The 25980-nt window shown below is 39.3% G+C and overlaps 1 protein-coding gene and 1 non-coding gene across 3 annotated transcripts in view; both read left to right on the top strand.

Annotated features, from left to right (window-relative positions):
* PAWR (pro-apoptotic WT1 regulator) overlaps window positions 1-25980 on the top strand; it is a 131675-nt gene that overhangs the window by 60734 nt on the left and 44961 nt on the right. For both annotated transcript variants that reach the window (XR_016037547.1, XM_088836819.1), the window contains exon 2: window positions 17300-17431. Coding sequence is in view for 1 of the 2 variants with exons in the window: in XM_088836819.1 (XP_088692945.1) it covers window positions 17300-17431 (132 nt within the window). In the remaining variant the exon portion in view is untranslated. The remainder of the gene's footprint in view (window positions 1-17299; window positions 17432-25980) is intronic.
* Window positions 16384-16490, top strand: LOC129537352 (U6 spliceosomal RNA). The gene has a single exon (XR_008682007.2). It is a non-coding gene; the product is annotated as a U6 spliceosomal RNA (small nuclear RNA).

Below are 25980 nucleotides of genomic sequence, written 5' to 3'. Positions count from 1 at the left end.
CATTCTTATACTCCCAGCTGCTCAGTTCTCTCCTGGTTCCTGTATCTTCTTCATACCAAAGATATGTGTGTCCAAAGTATAAAAGAGCTTGAGAAATTTGAATCTCCTGGTCACACAGGTTGGGTTGCTTACTTGGCTCATATTATGATTAGAAGCCTGGGATAAAGGAAGACGGTACAGCAACTAGGGCTGAGTCCTTGAGTCTTGGGGCCAAGGGATGAGAGAGACATGAAAGACTGAGGACTAAGGGAGTGCTAAGGAAAGACCCTTGGTGGGTGGGCAGTGTGCTTCGCTCGCATAGATTAGTTAGTTTACTTGTGAAGTTGCTCGTTCATTTACTAGTATTCAAGTACCTGTAGTATGCCCGCCTCTGTATTAAGTGCTAACTTACATTCCAGATCAGTTTTAGTTTTTTTACATAGACAAAACTTTGTATTTTTCTGTGAGAGAAACTGTTCTTAAAAATGGAAGTATATATTAGTATGAATGATTTATATGATAAATTGCTTTCAGATTGACTCTTTGGAGGATGTGAGGATAAGGATAGGGAACAAGGAAGTTTAAACAGAAATGTAAAGCTTCTTGATGGGGTTAGACAAATGCTCCTGAAGGAGAGAGAGGACTGAAAATGAGCTTTATAGACACCACATCAAAAAGCTATGTTGTCTCTGTAGGACCTGCACAGAACTTTAGCTGTGCATGTGGACCCTGTAGCAAAATTACAACTCTCTACATAGTCTTCTCTAGGATCCTTTTTCCTGTAACTTTTTAATAGTACTGACCGTTGGTGAAAATTCTGGCCAAAGGAGACAGAGAAGCTAGCTGTTTGGTGGTTTTGTTTCTATTAGCAGAAAAGAGAATTCCAGGGTAATTACTCATTTTCAGAGGATTCGGTGCTATCATTCATTTTGTTCAAATATGTATACAAATTATTCTTCATTGTGTTTTTCCAAATATTTCTGAATTCTCAGAGAAGCAAATTGCATTGGGGAAATCTCATCGTGTGTTAGATTGCCTTCTGTTCTATCGAATAATCTTTTCTCTCCCTACCACCTAAAACTTCAACAGGTGGTTTGACTATAGGAAATTTTGAGTGTTTTTATAAATACCCATACTCACAAAAGCTAGTAAGATAACTTATTTTAAAAGTTTCAGGGCTTCTGCCTACAGTCCTTTTAGACTTGTTTTAGTTTCGGATCCTCTGAATTTATTAATCACTAGTTTTCATTCTTCAAGAGGAGGGATTTGATGCTGAGAATGATCCATATTCATTATGTAAGAGGAAAGTGTTGCTTGTTCATTGCTGAAGAAATGAGTCTTTACTGCATTTACATAGTGTTTCTTACAGTATTCTGTATACAGTGAGTTTTTGAAAATCCTGTTTCTCGTTAGAATGTGTAATGAAATTGACTGATTATCAGAAGTTATTTCAAACTGATTACAGATTTTTCAAAATGTATTTTTAAGGAGAAGGAATGTTTTTAAATAAAAGTGAATAAATATGCTGTTAAAATTGTTGAAAAATTTTATAGGCCAGTTTTCTTGTTGTTGTTTAGTAGCTAAGTTGAGTCCAACTCTTCTGTGACCCAATGGACTGTAGCCCACCAGGCTCCTCTGTCCATAGGATTTCCCAGGCAAGAATACTGGTTTGGTTTGCCATTTCTTTCTCCAGAGGATCTTCCCAACCCAGGGATCAAACTCGCATCTCCTGCTTTCGTAGGTAGTTTCTTTACCACTGAGCCATCAGGGAAGCCGTAGGACAGTCTTTGGAAAGATTTTGTTAGGGAATTTGCATGTATGTTCATTATGTTTGCATTATATAAGTGTTACTGACAAGAAGCTGAAAGATCCAGAAATAATGCTGGATGAGGTTTCTGCAATTTGGAAACCTTGAGACCTAATTAAGTAGGTAGAATTTGCAACATAAAAGGCACCAGTGCTATATATATATGGTGTATATAATTAAGAACTAGAGTGAGGCAAAAATTAAGGAGTTGAGAATTTATAATCTGATGTTTTACATTTGAAATCATTGACAAGGTTTCATTTGGTAAATACAAAACATTTACCATGCTTGTGGTTGGATTAACACAGAAGAGAAGGGAGAAAGCGATTCCAGTTGAAACGGCATTGAGCAAAGGAATCTGTACTAGTACGTACCTGTGAGGATTAAATGTAATAATCCAAATAAAGTATTAAAATAATGCCTCAGTTCAGTCGCTCAGTCGTGTCCGACTCTTTGCGACACATTGTAAATGTCCAATAAAAGTTAGCTATTATTATTATTAGCTTGTTTACTTGTACATCTGAATGTTCTTTGATGGGAGTTGTTATAATGATAATAAAACATTTACTAAGTTGTAATGTTGCTTTGTGCATCACTAGTTTTTAGCTTTTTGTATACCTATTTCTTTTAATCCTTAAAATTTTATGGGACATAATTATTGTCATCCCCATTTTAAGATGAAAAAAACTGAAGCGTAGAGTAATTAAGTATATTATTGCCCAAACATCTAGGAAGTTGAAGAATAATGATCATATGATTAGCATGCATCATTGGATGTAGCTGAGGAAAGGTTGTGAATACTGGATTGCTTAAATCAGATAATGTGTTCAGTTGCTCAGTCATGTCCGACATTTTGCAACCCCTCTGTTTGTATCCTGCCAGGCTCCTCCGTCCATGGTATTTCCCAAGCAAGAATACTGGAATGGCTTGTCATTTCCTCCTCCAGGGTATTTTCCCAACTTAGGGATCAAACCCAGGTCTGTTGCATCTCCTGCATTGGCAGGTGAATTCTTTACTACTGAACCACCTGGGAATCCCAGTACAGAAATATGGAACCTCTAATAAGCTGTACTGTATTTTTTAGAGTATATTGAACGGGTGTGCTGTGTGCTCAGTCGTGTCCAACTCTTTGCAAATGCCATGGAGTGTAGCACATCACAGGCTCCTCCAGGCAAGACTGTTGGATCAGGTTGCCATTTCCTACTCCAGGGATTGAACCCATGTCTTTTGCATTGGCAGGTGGATTCTTTACCCCTGACACTACCAGGGAAGCCCATGTTAAACAAGACATGTTCATAAATGTGCCACCTGGATCTTTAGCTAATTTCATTTAGGCTGAGTATCTCCATCTTTCTACCCTTTGGTAAAACTTGTTTATACACATAGCCAATTTACTGCCTAGCTTGGGTTTCAGAATTAAAGTGATTTTTAATTTAAAAAAAAAAAAAGAGAAATTATGGCATTGACATGAGTGACATTACTTTTAAAATATAAGCATCAATCAAATGTTCAAAGTGTGAAAGTGTTAGTCCCTTAGTCATTGTCTGACTCTTTGAGACCCCATGGACTGTAGCCCGCCAGGCTCCTCTGTCCATAGGATTCTCCAGGCAAGAATAGAGGAGTGGGTTGACATCCCCTTCTCCAGGGGATCTTCCTGATCCAGGGATCAAACTCAGGTATCCTGCAATGCTGGTAGATTCTTTATCATCAGAGCCACCAGGATACTCTAAATGTTCAAAGGTATCTCTAAAATAAAAAAAGAAAAAGAAATGTTCAAAGGTTTCACTATTTTTATTTTCATTTAATCCAAGTATGTTTTGAGCTGAAAATCTTAGACAAGGTGTATATCTATTGAAAGCTAAATATAGGTATTTTGCGTTGTTTGTTTTCTTTGATTACTCATTGCTTCTCTGGGAGTATAATCAATAGCTTTTGAACTACTGAGCTTTAAGAGTGTGATGTTTGTTTTTCCAACCTCAGCACTAAACTTACTAAGAACCATCATTGATACTTTTAAGATAGAATATATTTTACATATTTGTCTTTTTTTTTTTTTGTAGTTCCTTTTGAAGATAGTCTCTATCCTTATTCTAGTGCCTGGTTTGTTTCCCTAGCATTGTTTATGTGACTCATGTTGAGTAATTTTTGTGTTGTAAATACCAAAGCCTAGTACTTGGAATTACTAATCATTAAAACAAATACAGTTATGTTGAGACTTGGGTTGTAGATAATAAAAGAAAGTGTATAGTATAAAGTTTGTAGAAAGAATTTTCACCTAAAACTAGTATGATTCTGGAGTCTTTCTTACTAAATTTGGTAACTTAAAAATATCCAGTGGGAGAAAGTCAGATATTGATCAGTTCAGTTCAGTTGCTCAGTCGTGTCCGACTCTTTGCGACCCCATGAATCACACAGCACGCCAGGCCTCCCTGTCCATCACCAACTCCCGGAGTTCACTCAAACTCATGTCCATAAAGTCGGTGATGCCATCCAGCCATCTCATTCTCTGTCGTCCCCTTCTCCTCCCGCCCCCAATCCCTCCCAGCATCAGAGTCTTTTCCAGTGAGTCAACTTGTCGCATGAGGTGGCCAAAGTATTGCAGTTTCAGCTTTAGCATCAGTCCTTCCAATGAACACCCACGATTGACCTCCTTTAGAATGGACTGGTTGGATCTCCTTGCAGTCTAAGGGACTCTCAAGAGTCTTCTGCAACACCACAGTTCAAAAGCATCAATTCTTCGGCAATCAGCTTTCTTCACAGTCCAACTCTCACATCCATATGTGACCACTGAAAAAACCATAGCCTTGACTAGACGGACCTTGGTTGGCAAAGTCATGTCTCTGCTTTTTAATATGCTATCTAGGTTGGTCATAACTTTCCTTCCAAGGAGTAAGCGTCTTTTAATTTCATGGCTGCAGTCAGCATCCGCAGTGATTTTGGAGCCCCCCAAAATGAAGTCTGACACTGTTTCCACTGTTTCCCCATGTATTTGCCATGAAGTGATGGGACCAGATGCCATGATCTTTGTTTTCTGAATGTTGAGCTTCAAGCCAACCTTTTCACTCTCCTCTTTCACTTTCATCAAGAGGCTTTTGAGTTCCTCTTCACTTTCTGCCATAAGGGTGGTGTCATCTGCATATCTGAGGTTATTGATATTTCTCCCGGCAGTCTTGATTCCAGCTTGTGCTTCTTCCATCCCAGCGTTCCTCATGATGTACTCTGCATATAATTTAAATAAGCAGGGTGACAATATACAGCCTTGATGTACTCCTTTCCTATTTGGAACCAGTCTGTTGTTCCATGTACAGTTCTGACTGTTGCTTCCTGACCTGCATACAGGTTTCTCAAGAGGCAGGTCAGGTGGTCTGGTGTTCCCATCTCTTTCAGAATGTTCCACAGTTTATTGTGATCCACACAAAGGCTTTGGCATAGTCAGTGAAGCAGAAATAGATGTTTTTCTGGAACTCTCTTGCTTTCTCCATGATCCAGCGGATGTTGGCAATTTGATCTCTGGTGCCTCTGCCTTTTGTAAAACCTGCTTGAACATCTGGGATATTGATAGAAGGTGATATTAACGAACTTGTTATGTTCAAGTATAATTGCACAAATAATATGTTGGATAAGACTTGCTACTGAGTTACCTGTTTGAACAGTTAAAGGATATGTGGAGACCCTCCTCCTTACTCATTCCAAAAATTAGACAACTTCCTGAAAATATTTATAATTAAGTTTATGTAGTAGAATTGGACTCACAGAAGTGATGAGCTTTAAATTAGTAACAGCTGATATTACAGATTGATGCCATTTTTGAAGTCTTAGGGTTTTCCTTCTGAGCTGGACCATCAGTACTTGTCTGGAAATCCTTTACATATTTTTAACTCAGTTTCATATTTCCTACAAAAAGGAGATCAGTCCTGGGTGTTCACTCGAGGGACTTATGTTGAACATGAAACTCCAATACTTTGGCCACCTGATGCAAAGATCTGACTCATTTGAAAAGACCCTGATGCTGGGAGAGATTGAGGGCAGGAGGAGAAGGGGATGACAGAGGATGAGATGGTTGGATGGCATCACCGACTCGATGGACATGAGTTTGAGTGAACTCCGGGAGTTGGTGATGGACAGGGAGGCCTGGCGTGCTGCGGTTCATGGGGTCGCAAAGAGTTGGACATGACTGAGCGACTGAACTGAACTGAACATATTTTAAACTTTGAAGCGTACACCCCACTACCTTGTCCTAAACTTTTACCCATGTTTGTCAGCAGATAAGCACAGTTACTTATCAGAGAAGCTAGAGAACCCTCTGTGTTTTTTTTTTGTTTGTTTGTTTTTTGTTTTGTTTTGTTTGCCTGTATTGCCTAACTTACCTGCATTTGAGCCATCTTGAGAGCTTCCCTTGCAGTTTTACTAGAAAAGGTTTAGCCTTTGACTTCTCCCTTGGCCTTTCCTTTCCTCTTAGACATGCTACAAATATTTTAGATGCTCGGCACCAAACTTCTCATCATTTCTTCTCTTTCTAAGTTATGTGTGTACCTGAATGATACCATGAATTGGAAATCTAGAAGTTGTCTTGTTACTGCTGCTTACTGCTTTTCAGTTTCAGTCCATTCAGATTACACTGCTGTTTGCTATGTCTGTCCACAGTTCTTAGCTACTTTCATTTCCTTAGTTCTGCCTCATTGCACAACCCTGTAATGCTCCCATTTTATAAGATCACACAGCTAATTAAGGTTGTCTGGTTTTCTCCAAATGATTTATACATTAATTAAAATGTATTGAAATAATTATTCTACGAGGAGAATTTGTTGTCTGGGAATGGCCAGACAGTTTTCAAAATGAATACTGTTGAAGGGAAACTGCTAGAGACAGTGTGTGTGTGTTAGTTGCTCTGTCATGTCCGACTCTTTGCAACCCCAGACACTGTAGTCTGCCAGGCTCCTCTTGTCCATGGGATTTCCCAGGCAAGAATACTGGAGTGGGTTGCCATTTCCTTCTCTAGGGGGTCTTCCCCACCGGGTCTCCAGCATTGTAGATAGATTCTTTACTGTCCGAGCCACCAGGGAAACCCTTAATCCTATTAACTTTTAATAATAAAAATAATGTGACTTGGGCATTAACATAAATCGATCAGGAGAACATAACAGAAAGCTAAAACATAGCTATATGTAGAAACAAAGATGCTGTTTTGAATTGGTGCTGCAGAGTTGGGGTGCTTAGCGCCCGGAGGCTGAGCCTGGAACAGTTACTCGTGCCGCCTCCTGCCGGCTCTGCGGCTGTGGGCTGTCTGTGTCTGTGACTGGAGCACTTGCTTATAAAAAAATATTAGAATCCAAACTCACTGTACAAGAAACTAAATATGAGGTGAAAAAGGTTAAAAATGAGATGGTAAAAGTTAAAGTATGTGTCTATTAGGTCTTTAAAGTGGGAAAAACATTTTATTAACATAAAACCACAGGAAGAAAATCCCAGAAGGAAAACTTAAACAATTAAAAGGTGAGCCAGGACAGTAAATTGACAATATGCTAGATAAGGGTTACTATTTTATTATATGAAGAGCTTTTGGAAATACTAAAGAAAGAATAAAGCAGTATAAAAATTGAGAGAGGATATCAGTAAAAAAAACTGAAAATATGTAAAGAGCTACATGCTGCTGCTGCTAAGTCGCTTCAGTCGTGTCCGACTCTGTGTGACCCCATAGACGGAAGCCCACCAGGCTCCCCCGTCCCTGGGATTCTCCAGGCAAGAACACTGGAGTGGGTTGCCATTTCCTTCTCCAATGTGTGAAAGTGAAAAGGGAAAGTGAAGTCGCTCAGTCATGTCTGACTTGTAGCGACCCCATGGACTGCAGCCTACCAGGCTCCTCCATCCATGGGATTTTCTAGGCAAGAGTACTGGAGTGGCTTGCCGTTGCCTTCTCCGAATATCATATTATGCAACTGCTAACATTTTTGTAAAAAGGAAGAGGTGGCTTCCCAGGTGGCTCTAGTGGTAAAGATCCCGCTTCCAACTCAGGAGACGCTGGTTCGATCCCTGGGTCAGGAAGATCCCCTGGGAGGAGGTCATGGCAACCCACTCCAGTATTCTTCCAGGGAAAATTCCTTGGACAGAAGAGCCTGGCAGGCTGTGGTCTGTGGGGTTGCAGAGTTGGACATGACTGAGCGACTTAGCATGCACACATGATATGACTAAATCTCAAAACAAGATGCCCAATTACAGATTTATGGATTTAAAAAAGAAAAAGTTCTAGTAGAGTGATCTGTATCAAAGTGATTGTTTAATTTCAAATAAAGAGTGATTTTTATTTTCATCTTTTCTCTATTTTAAAAGTTTTCTTGTAATGTACATTAATTTTCTAACTAGGAAAAAATGTCATTTTCTGTTTAAAAAGTAACTATAGTTTTTAACCTGTTATTATTATTTGTTGAGTTTGCTGAAAATGAGAGTGCTGCCTCTCTAATCATGAATGTTGTTGCTCTTCAGAGACCTTTACACTGCTGAGCCCTGATTTCTGATGGGATCCCAGCAGGAGGTAGTATGGTTGAATTGTCCTTGCCTGAGTCGTGTCTGATAGTATCAGTGTAGAATTTGTGCGTGGGGAATGTACTTTAAAATTGTGGAAAATGAAATTCTGTTTTCATTTTCTGTGTTTTAGAGTATTTTTAGGTTCTTTACAAGTAAGATTGCTTTTTTAGTCTAATGGTGCAAATTCAGCCTTTAAATTCATGAACTCAAGTAGTTATGTTCTATGTTACCAAGTTGTTAGCATAACTGATTCAGTGTGATATATGAAATAGGTTGCTAGTTTACAAAGTTAATCAGGATGTTTAATGCTTAGTCTTGAAAATTCATACATTTTAATTTACCCCACTTCGTTCTCAAACTTTTTCTAGCTTGAGGCTGTGTGTGTGTGTCTACATGTATGTGCACGTGCTTGTTTGTAGCAGTTTACAGTCATTGTATTATAGATACATGTGACCTTTTTCAGCTACCAAATGTGAGTTCAGTTCAGTTCCACAGTTATTTATTTTGCTTAGTTCTTTTTACATAAAAATGCTTATATTAATTTGATCTTATTTCAGTATTTTTGCTGTGCTATAAAGGTTCTTTTTTTAACCATTTCTTGACTTAGGAGCAGAGTGGGAAGGCTAAGAAAAGCTAGGCAGAGGTTGAGTGATGACAGAGTAGTATATACTAGATAAAGGACTAATGGAGGATGGAAAAAAGTATATTACCAAGAGGAAGGCAGATAAAGCAGCAGTGGTGCTGATAGGATTGGCGTGGTCTCTCTGAAGAAAACGGGTGGAATCTATTCTTTAAACTCTCCTAATACCTTTCATGGACATAGTAACTTTCATTTTGGGGAGCACAGGCAATTATCCAAATTCGTGGTTTATAATTGTGTGATCCCAAATACAGAATTTTTCCCCCTTCCCTGGAGCTGTGTAGTTATTTCTTTTTTCTAAAATCTTTGCTTGTGAAGTGAAGTTGCTCATTGTGTCCGACTCTTTGCGACCCGGTGGTCTGTAGCCTACCAGGCTCCTCAGTCCATGGGATTTTCAGGCAAGAATACTGGAGTGGGTTGCCATTTCCTTCTCCAGGGAATCTTCCTAACCCAGGAATCGAACCAGGTCTCCTGCATTGCAGGCAGACGCTTTACCCTCTGAGCCACCAGGGGGTAAGCTTTGCTTAGATTGCTTAGTTGATTTTCTTTTAAATGCGAAGGGAAATCAGCATGCTTTTAGAGCCACATTTGTATGATTTATTGTACATTGATAAAATTAAGCTTACTTGGGTGTTTAGTTCTGTTGTAATTATGTTCCTTGTTCTGATTCATATGATGAAAATGTACTGCTGTTCCCTAGTGTTAGCATCTTATAGAGAAGTAATTATATTGTGCAAAAATTTACTGTAAAACTAAAACACCTGAAGAATTTATGGACTCCTTATATTGAGATCAGATGTGCATAGATCACACAGACTGAGGCATTTGGAAAGAAAAATATGATAGTACATTTTGGGGGAAGGATTCTGAAAATTAAGGGAACTAATATTTTAAAATGGATTTTATGAACTAGTGTTTGGAGGTGAATGTTCGATTCATTTGTAAGACTCCTCACTTATGATAGGGAACAAATAAGAAAAAGGAATGTGAAGCAGTCTCTAGCTAGGGTTTCCAAAAATTAGACCACACAATTTATTCTAATCATGGAAGTGTCAAAACTTGGCTTAGGCATTTATTGTACTTAAAATTAAATAATTTTTAATGCATATGACATTTTTAAAAATTGTACTTTCTTTAGTTGAATGTGCATAGTTTCAGAAAAATAATAGTTCTGAGTGATGATTGCTGTGCTTAGGTATACCTTTACTGTCCAAGATTTCTAATTGATGTAAGTACAAAGCTCTGTTGAATATATTGCTTCTCCATATATGCAAGCACGCCAAGTCGCTTCAGTCATGTCAGACGCTTGTGACCGAATGGACTGTAACCACCAGGCCCCTCTGTCTCTGGGATTCTCCAGGCAAGAATCCTGGAGTAGGTTGCCATGCCTTCCACCAGGGGATCCTGCTGACCCAGGGATTGAACCTGCATCTCTTCTGTCTCCTCCATTGGTCAGCAGGTTCTTCACCATTGGTGTCTCCTGGGAAGCCCCTCTCCGTGTATTAGAAGCATTTACAAAGGTTGTTGTGAAGAAAGAAAAAATAAGTTAATACATAATGTGTTTAAAGTAGGCAAATGATATGTTGGTTGCTTTTTTCTGGATTCCTGAATTCTGTGGGAATCTCCTTTTTAAAATTGGTAGTGAAAAGCTATTGTGAAATGGGTCCTCTTTAGTTATTTTGGTCTTTGAACTTATTAAATGTTTGATATTTTAAAAACCTTTTTTTGGACTGATAAAAAAAGTGTGCTTTATTAGTGAGTGAAATACCACAAATAGCTTTGCTGCCAGTGACATTTTCCAAAATGTTGAGCAACTTAACAAAAATAATATTAGTAACAAAAATGAAATATGTTATTCTCTGCTTTTAAAGGTTAGTTATCTTCTTGGGAAAAAATCCATATGTATTTTAAAATCCTGAAACCTCTACCCCCAACACCTTCCCCCGACCCCCAAAAGATGTGTTTAGGTTCAGGTAATTTTTGTGCTCCAAGATCACTGCGGATGGTGACTGCAGCCATGAAATTAAAAAACGCTCCTTGGAAGAAAAGCTATGACCAACCTAGGCAGCATATTAAAAAGCATAGACATTACTTTGCCAACAAAGGCCCGTCTAAATCTCAAAGCTGTGGTTTTTCCAGTAGTCATGTATGGATGTGAGAGTTGGACTATAAAGAAAGCTGAGCACTGAAGAATTGATGCTGTTGAACTGTGGTGCTGGAGAAGACTCTTGAGAGTCCCTTGGACTGCAAGGAGATCCAACTAGTCCATCCTAAAGGAAATCAGTCCTGAGAATTCACTGGAAGGACTGATGCTGAAGCTGAAACTCCAAAAGTTTGGCCACCTGATGTGAAAATCTAACGCATTTGAAAAGACCCTGATGCTGGTAAAGATTGAAGGCGGGAGGAGAAGGGGACGACAGGATGAGATGGTTGGATGGCATCACCAACTCACTGAACATGAGTTTGAGTAAACTCTGGGAGCTGGTGGTGGACAGGGAGGCCTGGCGTGCTGCAGTCCATGGTGTTGCAAAGAGCTGAGTAACTGAACTGACTAGATTACAAATACATTTTTCTTCTGCATGACTGTTCAGTATTACAGTCTACATTTGGATGGGATGTGAGTCAGTTCTTTCTTAGAGGGACTAATTTTTCAAATTATAAATTTTTCAATTATGCAAGATATCCATTTCATGCTTCTGATCCATAAACAAGTAATATATTTTTTAAAAATTATCAACATTAGCAGAAATTCCTCCACAAAATTGCCTGCTTCTTAGGGAGTGGTACTGACTGAATAGGAGTCATTGGCCAGATAAACAGTAAAGAATAGGGGTCCTCTCACCAGGCCCGAAGTTATGAAAGAACTTCAAAAACAAGTAGCTTCAAGTTGAGTGAAACTTACTGGAGAAAGGTCTTTTTCAAGGAGCCAACTAGGTTTCATTCTGTAGCTGAGAAAAGCAAAATGTTAATAGGCAGGAATTCCAGAGGGCACTAAGGAACAATTTAGAAGTGAGAGGACAAAGGATTGGGTCAGATTAAGGAATGTACCAGGCAGTATGGAAAGAAGAGTCTGTGCTGGTGTTGGGGTAAGACCTGGGGAGATTTGGTCTGCTGTCAGTGACTGAAATAAACATGGAAACAAGACCTGATAGAATTCCTAGATGTCCCTTTAAAATGAAACAGGAAAAACAAAAAGGTAACAATGTTAACATAGAACTACAGAGTAGATGAATCTTTCAGTTCAGTTCAGTTCAGTCGCTCAGTCGTGTCCGACTCTCCGCGACCCCATGAATCACAGCACGCCAGGCCTCCCTGTCCATCACCAAATTCCGGAGTTCACTCAAACTCATGTCCACAGAGTCGGTGATGCCATCCAGCCATCTCATTCTCTGTCGTCCCCTTCTCCTCCCGCCCCCAACCTTTCCCAGCATCAGAGTCTTTTCCAGTGAGTCAACTCGTCGCATGAGGTGGCCAAAGTATTGCAGCTTTAGCATCAGTCCCTCCAATGAACACCCAGGATTGATCTCCCTTAGAATGGACTGGTTGGATCTCCTGGCGGTACAAGGGACTCTCAAGTGTCTTCTCCAACACCACAGTTCAAAAGCATCAATTCTTCGGCACTCAGCTTTCTTCACAGTCCAACTCTCACATCCATACATGACCATGGGAAAAACCATAGCCTTGACTAGACGGACCTTTGTTGGCAAAGTAATGTCTCTGCTTTTCAATGTATTATCAAGGTTGGTCATAACTTTCCTTCCAAGGAGTAAGCGTCTTTTAATTTCATGGCTGCAATCAGCATCTACAGTGATTTTGGAGCCCAAAAAAATAAAGTCTGACACTGTTTCCACTGTTTTTCCATCTATTTCCCATGAAGTGATGGGACCAGATGCCATGATCTTTGTTTTCTGAATGTTGAGCTTCAAGCCAACCTTTTCACTCTCCTCTTTCACTTATATCAAGAGGCTTTTGAGTTCCTCTTCACTTTCTGCCATAAGGGTGGTGTCATCTGCATATCTGAGGTAATTGATATTTCTCCCAGCAATCTTGATTCCAGCTTGTGCTTCTTCCAACCCAGCGTTCCTCATGATGTACTCTGCATATAAGTTAAATAAGCAAGGTGACAATATACAGCCTTGACGCACTCCTTTTCCTATTTGGAACCAGTCTGTTGTTCCATGTACAGTTCTGACTGTTGCTTCCTGACCTGCATACAGGTTTCTCAAGAGGCAGGTCAGGTGGTCTGGGATTCCCATCTCTTTCAGAATGTTCCACAGTTTATTGTGATCCACACAGTCAAAGGCTTTGGCATAGTCAATGAAGCAGAAATAGATGGTTTTCTGGAACTCTCTTGCTTTCTCCATGATCCAGCGGATGTTGGCAATTTGATCTCTGGTGCCTCTGCCTTTTCTAAAACCTGCTTGAACATCTGGGAGTTCACGGTTCACATATTGCTGAAGCCTGGCTTGGAGACTTTTGAGCATGACTTTACTAGCGTGTGAGATGAGTGCAATTGTGCGGTAGTTTGAGCATTCTTTGGCATTGCCTTTCTTTGGGATTGGAATGAAGACTGACCTTTTCCAGTCCTGTGGCCACTGCTGAGTTTTCCAAATTTGCTGGCATATTGAGTGCAGCACTTTCACAGCATCATCTTTCAAGATTTGAAATAGCTCGACTGGAATTCCATCAGCTCCACTAGCTTTGTTCATAGTGATGCTTTCTAAGGCCCACTTGACTTCACATTCCAAGATGTCTGGCTCTAGGTCAGTGATCACGTTATCGTGACTATCTTGGTCGTGAAGATCTTTTTTGTACAGTTCTTCTGTGTATTCTTGCCACCTCTTCTTAATATCTTCTGCTTCTGTTAGGTCCATACCATTTCTGTCCTTTATCGAGCCCATCTTTGCATGAAATGTTCCCTTGGAATCTCTAAGTTTCTTGAAGAGATCTCTTGTTTTTCCTATTCTGTTATTTTCCTCTATTTCTTTGCATTGATCACTGAGGAAGGCTTTCTTATCTCTCCTAGCTATTCTTTGGAACTCTGCATTCATATGCTTATATCTTACCTTTTCTCCTTTGCTTTTCGCTTTTCTTCTTTTCACAGCTATTTGTAAGGCCTCCTCAGACAGCCATTTTGCTTTTTTGCATTTCTTTTCCATGGGAATGGTCTTGGTCCCTGTCTCCTTTACAATGTCACGAACCTCCGTCCAGAGTTCATCAGGCACTCTGTCTGTCAGAATCTTTATATAACTGTTATCCAGCTACAACAATAGTTAGATCTTAGCTACTCCATTTGTCCTGTAACTTCGAGTAATCCTGTGTTCTGCAAAGTCACCTAAGGCCCTCACAAATAATATGAAACCAGAGTCCCACTGTAAAGTGCTCACTGATGCTTCCTGTTCTCCCTCTTTGTGTGAACTCTGGGTTACGCTGCACTAAATGGGTTTCATGAGTGATAAACATAATATACGTGGTAGTTGAAAAATTGAGTTTGTGGTTTGTCTTTTAATGGCTTGGGCTGGAGTTCTGACTGCACCCCTCAACAACTTTGTATCCTTCAGCCTCTTAATTCTGATCCTCACATTCTTCTTATGTAAAGTAGTACACACCTCCTGTGATTTTTGTGAAAATTGCCTGTGTTTGAAATACTAGCTGTCAGTGCTTAACAGTGGTCTACGCACCTAGATGATACTCAGTTATTAGTAGATGCTATTACTATTTTAAGTGACCAACCTGAAATTTGAATCTTGGTCTCTCAGATTCCAAAATCCAAATTCTTATAATTTTTTAATCTAACATAGAACTCATTTTTAATACCTCCACTAACATTTCTTTCTTTGTGAAGTGAAAGTGTTAGTCGCTTAGTTGTGTCCGACTCTTTGTGACCCCATAAACTGTAGCCTGCCAGGCTCCTCTGTCCGTGGAATTCTCCAGGCAAGAATACTGGAGTGGGTTGCCATTTCCTTCTCCAGGGATTGAACCTGTGTCTCTTGCACTGCCTGCATTGGCAGGTGGGTTCTTTACCACTACTACTGGCTGCTGGAAAGCCTCTGTTGACCTCTTGGTATCTATTGAGGAATTTCTGTATCCTTTCTCTTTTCCAGCATCTTTATCGTAAGTTTTCATACACTTGAAATGATGCAGATTTGTTTCTAATGCTGAAATTTCTTATTCTTCTTCCCTAGTTTTATCAGATAGCACTTCCAGAGTGATGTTAACATCTGTGTTGATAGTGGACATCAGTGTCTTAAATATGACTTTGCTTTAAAATTTTGTTGCTATTTCGGCATAAAACATTTATTTGTTGGTTTGAAAAAGTCTTTTTAAAAATCCTAATAGAGATGCTTCTTCTTCTAATCAGTACTAATTTCTTAAACTTTGGTACCCTTTACTAGATTTCTTTTATCGAGTCTGTTTCCTACCTCAGATATATCTCCCCCCACTCCCCCTTGCTGCATGACTTGTGGGATCTTAGTTCTCCAACCAGGGATTGAATGTGGGCCCCAGAAGTAAAGGCGCTGAGTCTTAACCACTGGATCGACAGGGAATTCCCAAATATGTCATTTTTCATAGGACCTCGTTGCCTACTGTGTTGTGTAACTAGTCTTTGCACTTTTGGTCCCTCTCCCTGTTAATCAGAACTCTGAATTGCTGGTACAAGTTCCTGCCCCAAGTCAGTCTTGATCATGTTTTATTTATATTCCAGGGAATTGTATCACTAGAACATCTTTCCATGTTATGTAGTGAAAAGTGCAGACTTCTAAGGCAAAATTTATTATCTGTATTTCTTTGTGAACAGAGCATATGCCTTTCCATTACTCGCCTCTGTCAGGAACTTTAAAGGATCTGAGATATTAGCTTCTCACATAGGAGTTAGCCTCCTATGGGTTCATGGTCCTGGTAGAAGACACTAGTCTCCTGGGTCAGAGTCAAGAACAGTTAGTTACAGCAATAGCAGCAGCCACAATCTTATCATATTTCTTATACTAGTTACATAAGCCCCAGTTCCCACAGGGTGAGGAGGTGAGGGCCAGGTGACACCTGTACACAGTTCGTTGCATTACAGGACAGACCCTGAATCTGTAATCTCAACCTACTTGTTTCTTTAATTCATTCCTTCCCTTCCATCCCCCAGCTTTCTCTCCACAACATCTTGATTTAAGACTGCGTCTCAGACAGATGCTTCTTCCGTACCCCCCACCATGGCCCCTGTGTCTTTGAATGTGCTGCTGATTTTCTTTGTTCTCCTATACCATAAGCTCCAGTGATCCTGGGTTTGTACAGTGGCTTCAGTCTTTATTTTCTCTGTGTACAATATGTAAATCCTGTTATCTTTCCTGCCATCGGTATATCTCAGAGTGCCTGCAGAGATATTACTTATTTTTTGTCTGTTATAGAACACACAAAGGCACTGTATTGGTTAAGAATGTGTTCAGTGCTCGCTTCAACAGCACATATAGTAAAATTGGAATGATACGGAGAAGATTAGCATGGCTGCTGCGCAAGGATGACATGCAAATTCGTGAAGCGTTCCATATTTTTAATTAAAAAAAAAGAACTTATTATGAGAGGCCAGAAGGAGAGGCTCTAGCCAAAACTTATTAAAAAAATAAAATTCATTACATGAAAAAAAAAAAAAAATGTGTTCAGTTACAATGATTAGATGACCACCATTTCACATTGGGTGTAATGGATAAGAGTTTTGTTTTCTGTTTGTGAGGTTTTTTTACCCCCATGTACAAAGCCTGGAGGTAGATAATGCAGGTGTTGATTGTATTTTTTAAACAGTGCTTTTTCATTCAAGCTTTTCCATATGCTCTTCCCATCATCTGAAATTCTTTTTTCTGTATATGCAATTCCAAATTAAACTCATTTTTTAAGTTACAAGTTCTAGTCTTTTGTTGAAGTGAAAATACTCACAGGTGCTGAGGTAGAAAGGGGGCGCTGTCACTGAGCTGTCTGTGCGCAGACACACTTGTGCGTCCACATCTTCCCATTATAGTCTGCGTTCCGTGTCTGTGCGGTGTGTCTTATTACCCTCCAGAAAGTGCTCTAAGGTACACAGTCCATTCACTTGAAGATAGAGTGACAGAGAATAAATGTACCCTAGCTTTAAGCAAACCCTGTCACTAGTATTAGAGCCTCGAGAAAAGACGTTGGCAGGGGTGTGAATGTGGAGGTTTGGGTTTTAAGCAGATAATTTAGTTTATAGGAATTAAATGCACCTGTTGTTGAAAGGAACACTCATTGTGTAAAGTATTTCTATTTGCTGTCAAATTTATCTTCAGGTACTATCATAACATTTTATTAATATTATATAGAAATAAAATGAAAACTACTCTTTCTTTCAGTGCTTAGATGAATATGAAGATGACGAAGCTGGGCAGAAAGAGCGGAAACGAGAAGATGCGATTACACAACAGAACACAATGCAAAATGAGGCTGTAAGCTTGTTAGATCCAGGAAGTTCTTACCTGCTGCAAGTGAGTATTTAGAAATTCTAGAATGTCACCAGCTATTTTAACAATAGTGTTAAGTTACTGTTAATAATTTTTCCAATTTTATTTTAATTGCATCAGCTCCACTGAAGTACTTTAAATGAATTTAACTATGTATTTTCCTTATGTCTAAATACCTTTCGATGTAAGCAGTATTTGGTCCTTAGATCCTGATCAATGAATATTTACTGATTAACCAAGCAGGTTTACACAGTATCCATTGTGAAAATAACCAGGAAAAGTGATTAGCTCTTTTGCTCTTAAAGAAGTAAGGTTTAGCATACAGTTCTGTTCTCAGCTGATATTTGCTTTAGAATTACATAGCAAGTATAGTTGAATAACAAGTTTCTACTAAGTGAAATGTTTAAACATAATAAAACACAATATGTAGTATTGTGAATTGCCAGATACATGAGTGTTTCTGTGTAATTATAAAATATTTTTTAAAAGAAAATTTAGGTCAGTTTCAAATTAGCTGTTATCTTGGCTTCTTGTGGCACAGAGAATTGGAAGATGTTGGCATTGGAGTGCCTCAGCTTAAAGCAAATTGCTCTGCAGAATCATTCCATACAAACTGTCATTTGGAAATGATCTGTATATGTTTAATCTTAAATTAATTTGATGATATTTTGAGATGTTAAGCTGCCGTGTTGTCTTTTCAGCGTTTGATTTTTTTTAATGCATTTTATTATTATTCCACTTTAAAAGGGGTTTCCAAGCAGTACATACATCTCCCTGTTTTATTGATGAAAAAAAAGATGAAATGTAAGATTGTCTATTAACTTGCAGGGTTAAAATAGAAGGCATTTATCTGAAAGAGGCAAAATGTTTTGAAGTGGTTAGGATATGAATGCAAAATTTCTCTTTCCTCTTCTCTTCGAGGCGGATATTGAGGTGGTGAATGGTAGAGTAACACAGGTTTGTCTGTTCCCCCTGTATCGCGGTTGCTACTACTAGGAGAAGTAGTACCCTATTATATTAAACTATGTTTGTATCCTTTGTGTATCACAACAAAGTTGAAATGAAACCTGTACAAATAACAGGTGAAGAAATAGGCTTAATTTGTTAGGATAGAGACAATATAGAATTCAGGTTAAGAATCTAGACCTGGTTTCAGTTCTTGGTCGTGTCACTTGACATCAGGCAGCAACTTTTGGAAAGAGAGCTGATTTATTTCTGTTGAATGACGTCCTTACCCTTTTGAAGCTGGTGAGCTTAGTGTTTAAAACTTATTCCCAGGTTTAAACCCAGATACGGAGAAGTGTCAACTGATCTGGTCTCTTGCAGTTTAACTTCTTTCCTGTAGCTTTACTAGTCTCTTCCTAGATCTCCCCTTCATTTCTCTCATTTTTATTTGTTTCATTAGCAATTTAGGGTGTGACTCACTGGTGATCGTGGTTTTAAGTATCTGTTTTTCAGGCTGTGTGCTTAGGATGAAAGAGAAGTAGAGAGTCTCCCGTGGATTGCAGATTGCCACATTGAAGTGGGAATGGGAACAAGAACTCTTCTGTCATAGTTGGCCTCTCTCTGAGTTACTACCTAAACTCATATATTCTGTTACTCTAAGATAAGACAGATTTTATTCATAATTCCAACTTCAAAAACAATAAACAGAAGGAAAATATTGGCATTTAAAAAAATATGTATTTGTGGCTGCGCTGGGTCTCCATGGCTGCATGTGGGCTTTCTCTAGTGGTGGCAGGTGGAGGCTCCTCTCTAGTTGCAGGGCAGGGGCTTCTCATTGTGGAGGCTTCTCTTGATGTAGAGCCCTGGTCTAGGGCGCTCAGGCTCAGTAGTTGTGGTGAATGGACTTGGTTGTCCTGCAGTATGTGGAATCTTCCTGGACCAGGGGTTGAACCCATGTGCCCTGTATTGGCAGGCAGATTCTTAACCACTGGACCACCAAGGAAACCTTCATTGGTTGTTTTCAGGCTTTCTTTTTTTTTAACAGACCAGAGAGAAAGACTTTGTTTCTTAGTATTATCTGTATGGTAGTACAGTGGTAAAGAGTCCACCTACAATGCAGGAGACACAAGAGACACAGGTTCCATTCCTGGGTCAGGAAGATCCCCTGGAGGAGGAAATGGCAACCCATTCTAGGATTCTTACCTGGGAAATCCCATGGGCAGAAGAGCCTGGCAGGCTACAGTCCATGGGGTCACCAAGAGTCCGACACAACTGAGCACACAGGGCACATGTGAATCTTAGCCATTCAGTGAAACAAATTTTTTGAAATGAAGAATGAAATGGGAATGTGGATTTGGGGTGACAGTATGCTTTATGAAAGGTTAGAATATTTTAAGTTTCTGTTTGGCTTTTTTCAAATAATATGGAGTAGTAGTAATAAAATATGAGCCTTTAAATTTTTTTCTTTGATTTTTACCTATGATTTTACACATTTTAACTATGTTTTTCCCTAGGTAGTCATGCCTAATCCTGTCAGATTTTAAAGTAATATATTAGATCTCTGATTAAATAATACAGGATCAGTGGAAAATGTGAGAAAAAAAGAAAATGTGAAAGACAGGAAAGTACCTTTCTTTATGTATTTTTATAAATTGTTTATTAAATTTTAAACATTAAGCTTAATTAATTTAAAAGGAAACGTTGTCACATGCTAAATAATGCAAAAAGCATCGAAAGGAATAAAATAGTAAAAAGTCTCTGCTACCTGGTTACCTTCTTTGGAGGCAGCTAGTGCTTTCTTTTCTTGTGCATTCTTCTCAAAGTAGTCCAGAAACAAGTTAATGTTTCTGTGTGTGTGTTTGTGTGTGTATAATATGTATATATTCCTAATTTTAGGCACACTCTTGCAGCTTGTTCTTTTCATTTAATATTGTAGAGAGACTTCTGCGATAGTACATAAAAAGCTTCTTTATTATCTTTTTTGTACCCACAGAATATTCTGTTTTATAGATGTATCGTAATTTTTCTGACTTGATGGTCATTCAGTTGAAACATGTAAGTTTTTGATGCTACAATGTAGTGGTAAAAGGCTTTCAATATATAAGACACAGTCTTTTGTATATGTGTATAAATCAGTAGGATAAAACCTTAGCACTGGAATTCCTGAGTGAAAAGGAATATATGTTTGTAATTTTGATGATATTGCCAAAATTCTCTTTGTAGGTGTTAGAGCATGAACATTTTTTTCATGTTGTTCAAATCTCTTTATATATTATTTTCACTGGCATATAATTTTCATTTTTAATGTGAATAGTAGTTGACATAAATTTCCTAATAATAGGATTCCTCAGTGGTTAAACATTTTTATTATTATGAGTACTACTGAAATTAACATCTATATAAATTGAACTTGTTTTGAATTATTTTATTTGACCAGATTACCAGAGATAAGCTTATTGGGTCAAAGGTCGTAACAATTTTTAAAAACTATTTATTCGCTATCCTTCACAACTTACGGGATCTTAGTTCCCCACCAGGAATCAAAATTGGTTCTTCCTGCAGGGGAAGCACAAAACCCCTAGTTACTGGACCAGTGAAAGCGGAAGTTGCTCAGTTGTGTATGACTCTGCAACCCCATTGACTGTACAGCCCATGGAATTCTCCAGGCCAGAATGCTGGAGTGCGCAGCCTTTCCCTTCTCCAGGGGGTCTTCCCAACCCAGTGATTGAACCCAGGTCTCCCACATTGCAGGTGGATTCTTCACCAGCTTAACAAGGGACCCCCAGGGAATTCCCCATAATGCGTATTTAAGACTAAAAATTTCTCAACATATTGCCTGAATTACTTATAAAGAAAAGTTTATCAGTTTATGTTATGAAGAGCATTTTATGAGAGGGCATTTATGAATTTTATTTTACTTCTTTCTTTGATTCATTTATTGATTTTCCTTTTAAAACGTTTTCAGGCTAACTGAAAAGTTACAAGTACTGTGGAGAGAATTTTTTTTTTGCCCCTTAAAATCTCATGCGACGAGTTGACTCACTGGAAAAGACTTTGATGCTGGGAAAGGTTGGGGGCGGGAGGAGAAGGGGACAACAGAGAATGAGATGGCTGGATGGTATCACCGACTCTGTGGACATGAGTTTGAGTGAACTCCGGGAGTTGGTGATGGACAGGGAGGCCTGGCGTGCTGTGATTCATGGGGTCGCGGAGAGTCGGACACGACTGAGCGACTGAACTGAACTGAACTGAAAATGTTTGAGAGTAAGTTGCTAACTTGATGCCTTATTACCCCTAATACTTCCTTGTGTGTTTTCTACAAAGAAGCTCTCCTGCATAATTGCAACATAGCTCTTCAAGATAGAAAATTAAAATTGACATGGACACATTTTTTTACCATCTAGTTTATTCAGATACCATCACGTTTCACCAGTTGTCCCAATCATATCCTAAATTATATCAAAAGGGTCTGGTTCAGAATCACATATTCTGTTTAGTTGCTGTATCTCCTTGGTTTCCTTTAGTTTGATACATCTTTCCTTAGCTTTCTTACTCTTAACACTTTTTAAGATTATAGGTTATTTGTTTTTGTAGTGTGACCTTCAGTTTGGGTTATCTAATGTTTACTTCTGCTTAGATTCATGTTGTGTGTATCACAGAATTGATGCTGTGTTTTTCTCAATGTGTAGTTTATCCAGTGACACATGGTTTTAATTTGTTCCATTGCTGATGATGAGCACTTTGGTCATGTGATTAAGGTGGTGGTCTGCCAGGCTTCCCTGCTGCTTCTTAATAAGTGTTTTGTGGCTGAGTTCTCTGAGCCATGTAGATACCTTTGTTTCCATCAATCTCTCTGTTGTCTGTCCCCATTTGTCTGTCATCTGTTTATATCTGTATATCTGTATCAGCTCGCTACTACCCATTTTATCTGATGGGTTTTACCTTGTTATAATCTGTATTAGCTTGATTGCCACAAATTTGGTAACTTAACACACATTTTCAACTTACACTGTTTTTAAGTCGTCAGTCTCATTGGACCAGTAAAATTGTGGACCAAAATCAAAGGATAAAATCAGGACTGCATTCCCTTTTGGATGCTATAGGAGAGAATCCATTTCCTTGCCTCTTCCAGCTCTTAGCAGCTACTTGAATTCCTCGTCCCTCTTCGTTCTTCAAAGTCAAAATTGTGACTTTTCTGCTTTGCTCTATCTCCCTCTGACTTTCTGCCTCTTCCACTTTGAGTGACCATTGTGATTACAATGGGTCCATTAGATAATGCAATATCATCTCCCTATTTAAGGTCATTGATTAGCAACCTTAACTTCCCTTTGCTATGTAACCTAACATGTTCGAAGGTTTTAGAAATTAAGATGTGAACATGTTTGAGGGTCATTATTTTACCTTGTTGTTCAGTTGCTAAGTCATGTCTGACTCCTTGCAGCCCCATGAACTGCAGCACGCCAGGCTTCCCTGTCTTTCACTATCTCCCTGAGTTTGCTCTACCACACCATCACTGTTTATTTTAATATTCACATTATCCCAGATTTGGCCAGTGGGAGCCCCTTTAACCTTTTGTATCGTTTGCTGCATCTCCGTCTTTCTTGGAATACTTCTTTGTTTTCTGGCATAATAAGGTATTGCAGGCTCATCTGGAGCTTTCTTACTCCAGCCTTGAAAGCAGCTGTGTCTTTAAGGAGCCCTGATTCCTTTTATTGAAAGTGGTATTGTGAAGCCAAGATCTGGGCTGTAGTTGTGTTCATGTTGTTGAGGTGTCACCGTTCCTAGTCCCTCTCTATGTACAGACCTACTCTGTGTGTCTATATGTGCATACATACGTATACATATCTGTTTGCTGCTTGCTTACCTGTCTGCTGCTGCTGCTAAGTCACTTCAGTCGTGTCCGACTCTGTGTGACCCCATAGACGGAAGCCCACCAGGCTCCCCCGTCCCTGGGATTCTCCAGGCAAGAACACTGGAGTGGGTTGCCATTTCCTTCTCCATTGTGTGAAAGTGAAAGTGAAGTCGCTCAGTCGTGTCCGACCCTTAGCGACCCCACGGACTGCAGCCTACCAGGCTCCTCCATCCATGGGATTTTCTAGCTAGCTGTTTATATAGATACTGAAACTAATTCATACCAGTATGGCCAATTGTAACCTGATATCGCAAGGCTTAGTCTAGTATTTGTAACTCCCTTTTCTGACATTGGGTAACATGTTTCACGTTATTCTTCATATGTTTTCTTATTTATTCAATTCCCCTGTGTGTAACCTCTCCCCGTTGTCACGCCTTCCGCACGCTGATGCCCTCCTCACCGCAAGTGGGTTCTGACGTCACACGTTGGCTTTGCCTTGTGCGTGAACACTCTTCACTTTCTTCAGGCTTGGCCGTTCCCTTGTGAGGCTGCAGAGCACCCTCTTTAGCCTGCTTGAGTTCTGACTCCTCGTAGCAGGTCACTCCCCCTGTGGATCCCCTGCTCACCCTGCTTTGCTCCTGCTGTCCCATGAGGGCTGCTCTTCCCTTGGGTCGTTCTTTTTCCTGCGCAGACTGAGACCTCATGCTGGATTACTCCTCCCTGGGGATGCCTTATCAACCTGATTGGGTTTTGACCCACCCAGGCCCGGCTACCACGCTGTGGATACTCTCTTCATCCTATTTATTTGGGCTCTAGCACATCTCCCCTGCTCAGTCCCTACAGAGATCCTCTCCACACCCTACACAGGCTGTGAATTCTCCGTGCCAGGCCGCCTCTTTGAGGGAATACCTTCTTTACCCTTATGGGCAAAACCCCCATTTTGGGCCACCCTCCTCCGTGGATGACCGTCATGCCCTCACGCTCTGCTTGGGGCTCTCAGTATCCCTTCACGGGGCTCCCTTTCTGACCTCCCTCAGGCCTGATAACCTGACTTCCCTTTCCCACTTTGTCCGCCTCTCGTCGTTCTGCTCAGGCTTTGATTTCTCATACCAGGCCAAGTTCCCTTGCTGCATGTACATTCTGTTCGGTATTCTTATTTTCATTTTTAAGTTATTTTATCAGTTATACCTTTCAGATATTCCATTCTTCATTCATCTTCAACTTTGTATCTTTAGTATTGATATGTTGTGTATACCAGTATAGGTATTTTAATTTAGTCCTGAAAGTTAGTTAACGTGGTATACCGTAGTTTTACTGAGGGCTCAAATAAATTTTAATGACTTGAGTATTATTTTACTATATTTTACTGGGCCTGTATTTGTCTGATCTTATTTCACATTTGCTTTTATATTTGTTCATACTCTACAAGTTGTGATCTCCCATTGCACCTGTAGAGACAATGTTCGTGGGATTTCCTTATTGAGCATTGTAAGCTGAATGAAGCAGAATGTTTTATTTAAACTTACATAAACCAATTTGCTTTGCCAATATTTTCTAAGCTCTACATAGATCTTTCTCTTTTCCTTTTGTAATATAAACCATCCCATTGCAAGGAAGATTATTTCAGGAAAAGTATATTTTAAATCAGTATTATAATAGACTTTGGAGTTATTGAAGGTCTAATTACATAGTCTTTGAAACTTTAAAGACCAGTATAGTCTTAACATTTGTGTTTTTTATAAGCAGTTTCAGTGATACTGAAAGTGTTTCTTCTACCCCGCCCCCATGTTTAGACTAAAACTGTCAACTTTTTAATTGTTAAGTTATCACTGTTTGCTCGGAAGTCTTTGTGGTCCCTGAAATATAGAGGCTTATAGTTATATTTGTACAGAATTATGTATTAATACGTAGAAGCATTTTCCTCCTCAAAATTGTAAGGGACTGTTACACTGCACTATAGGTGTTGATTTTTTTTTTTCCTTATAACATTTCAGTTTTGTCTTTTTGTCAGGGCGTAAAGATGGCTTTAAACTCCATCTGTACATATCAGTTTTGAATACACGTGAGAAGGAGGCTCCCACCCCTCCCAATCTCTGCTGACACTAATGTAGTCTATCTGATTTGAGGAACATTTGGTTGTTAAGCAATGAAATTTGGTTACCAGAGTCACTGTGAAATAACATTTATCTACAAAATGTATAATCTAATAAAAACAGTTTTCAAATCTGGCCAGTATGCAATAAGCTTAAGAGTGTTGGTCTGCTTTGTAATCTTAACTTGAATATTAGTTAAATCTGATTGTTTACATATCTTGGACTTGAGCATTGAGTAATTTGGTCAAGTATGTCTGAGTTTATAATTTTATCAGTTGTACCAGATGAGTTGTACAGAAAATACTGTAAAGCTTGAGATATGTTTTAAGTGACTGTGTGTGCTCAGTCGCTCAGTTATGTCTGACTCTTTGCAATCCCATGGACTAGAGCCCGCCAGGCTCTGCTGCCCCTGAAATTTTTCCAGGCAAGAATAATGGAATGGATTGCCATTTCCTACTCCAGAGGATCTTCCCTACCCAGGGATTGAACCCACATCTCCTGCATTGGTAGGCAGATTCTTTACCACTGTGCCACCTGGGAAGCGCGTTTTAAGTGACTAGTTGTTTTTTAAAAAGCTGTTAGAAATGTAAAAAATTAGTAACATACAACTTATTATTATTAATAGTATACTTCAGTGGAAACTTGTCTAATACTGACTTTTAAGTCATTTATAGGTAGGCCAG

This window comes from Moschus berezovskii, chromosome 6, assembly GCF_049115385.1.
Source record: "Moschus berezovskii isolate FMDL1 chromosome 6, NW_MosBer_1.0, whole genome shotgun sequence".
In the NCBI taxonomy this organism is placed as follows: Eukaryota; Metazoa; Chordata; class Mammalia; order Artiodactyla; family Moschidae; genus Moschus; species Moschus berezovskii.
The sequence above is the reverse complement of the archived record's forward strand: the minus strand, read 5'-3'. Positions and strand labels throughout refer to the sequence as shown.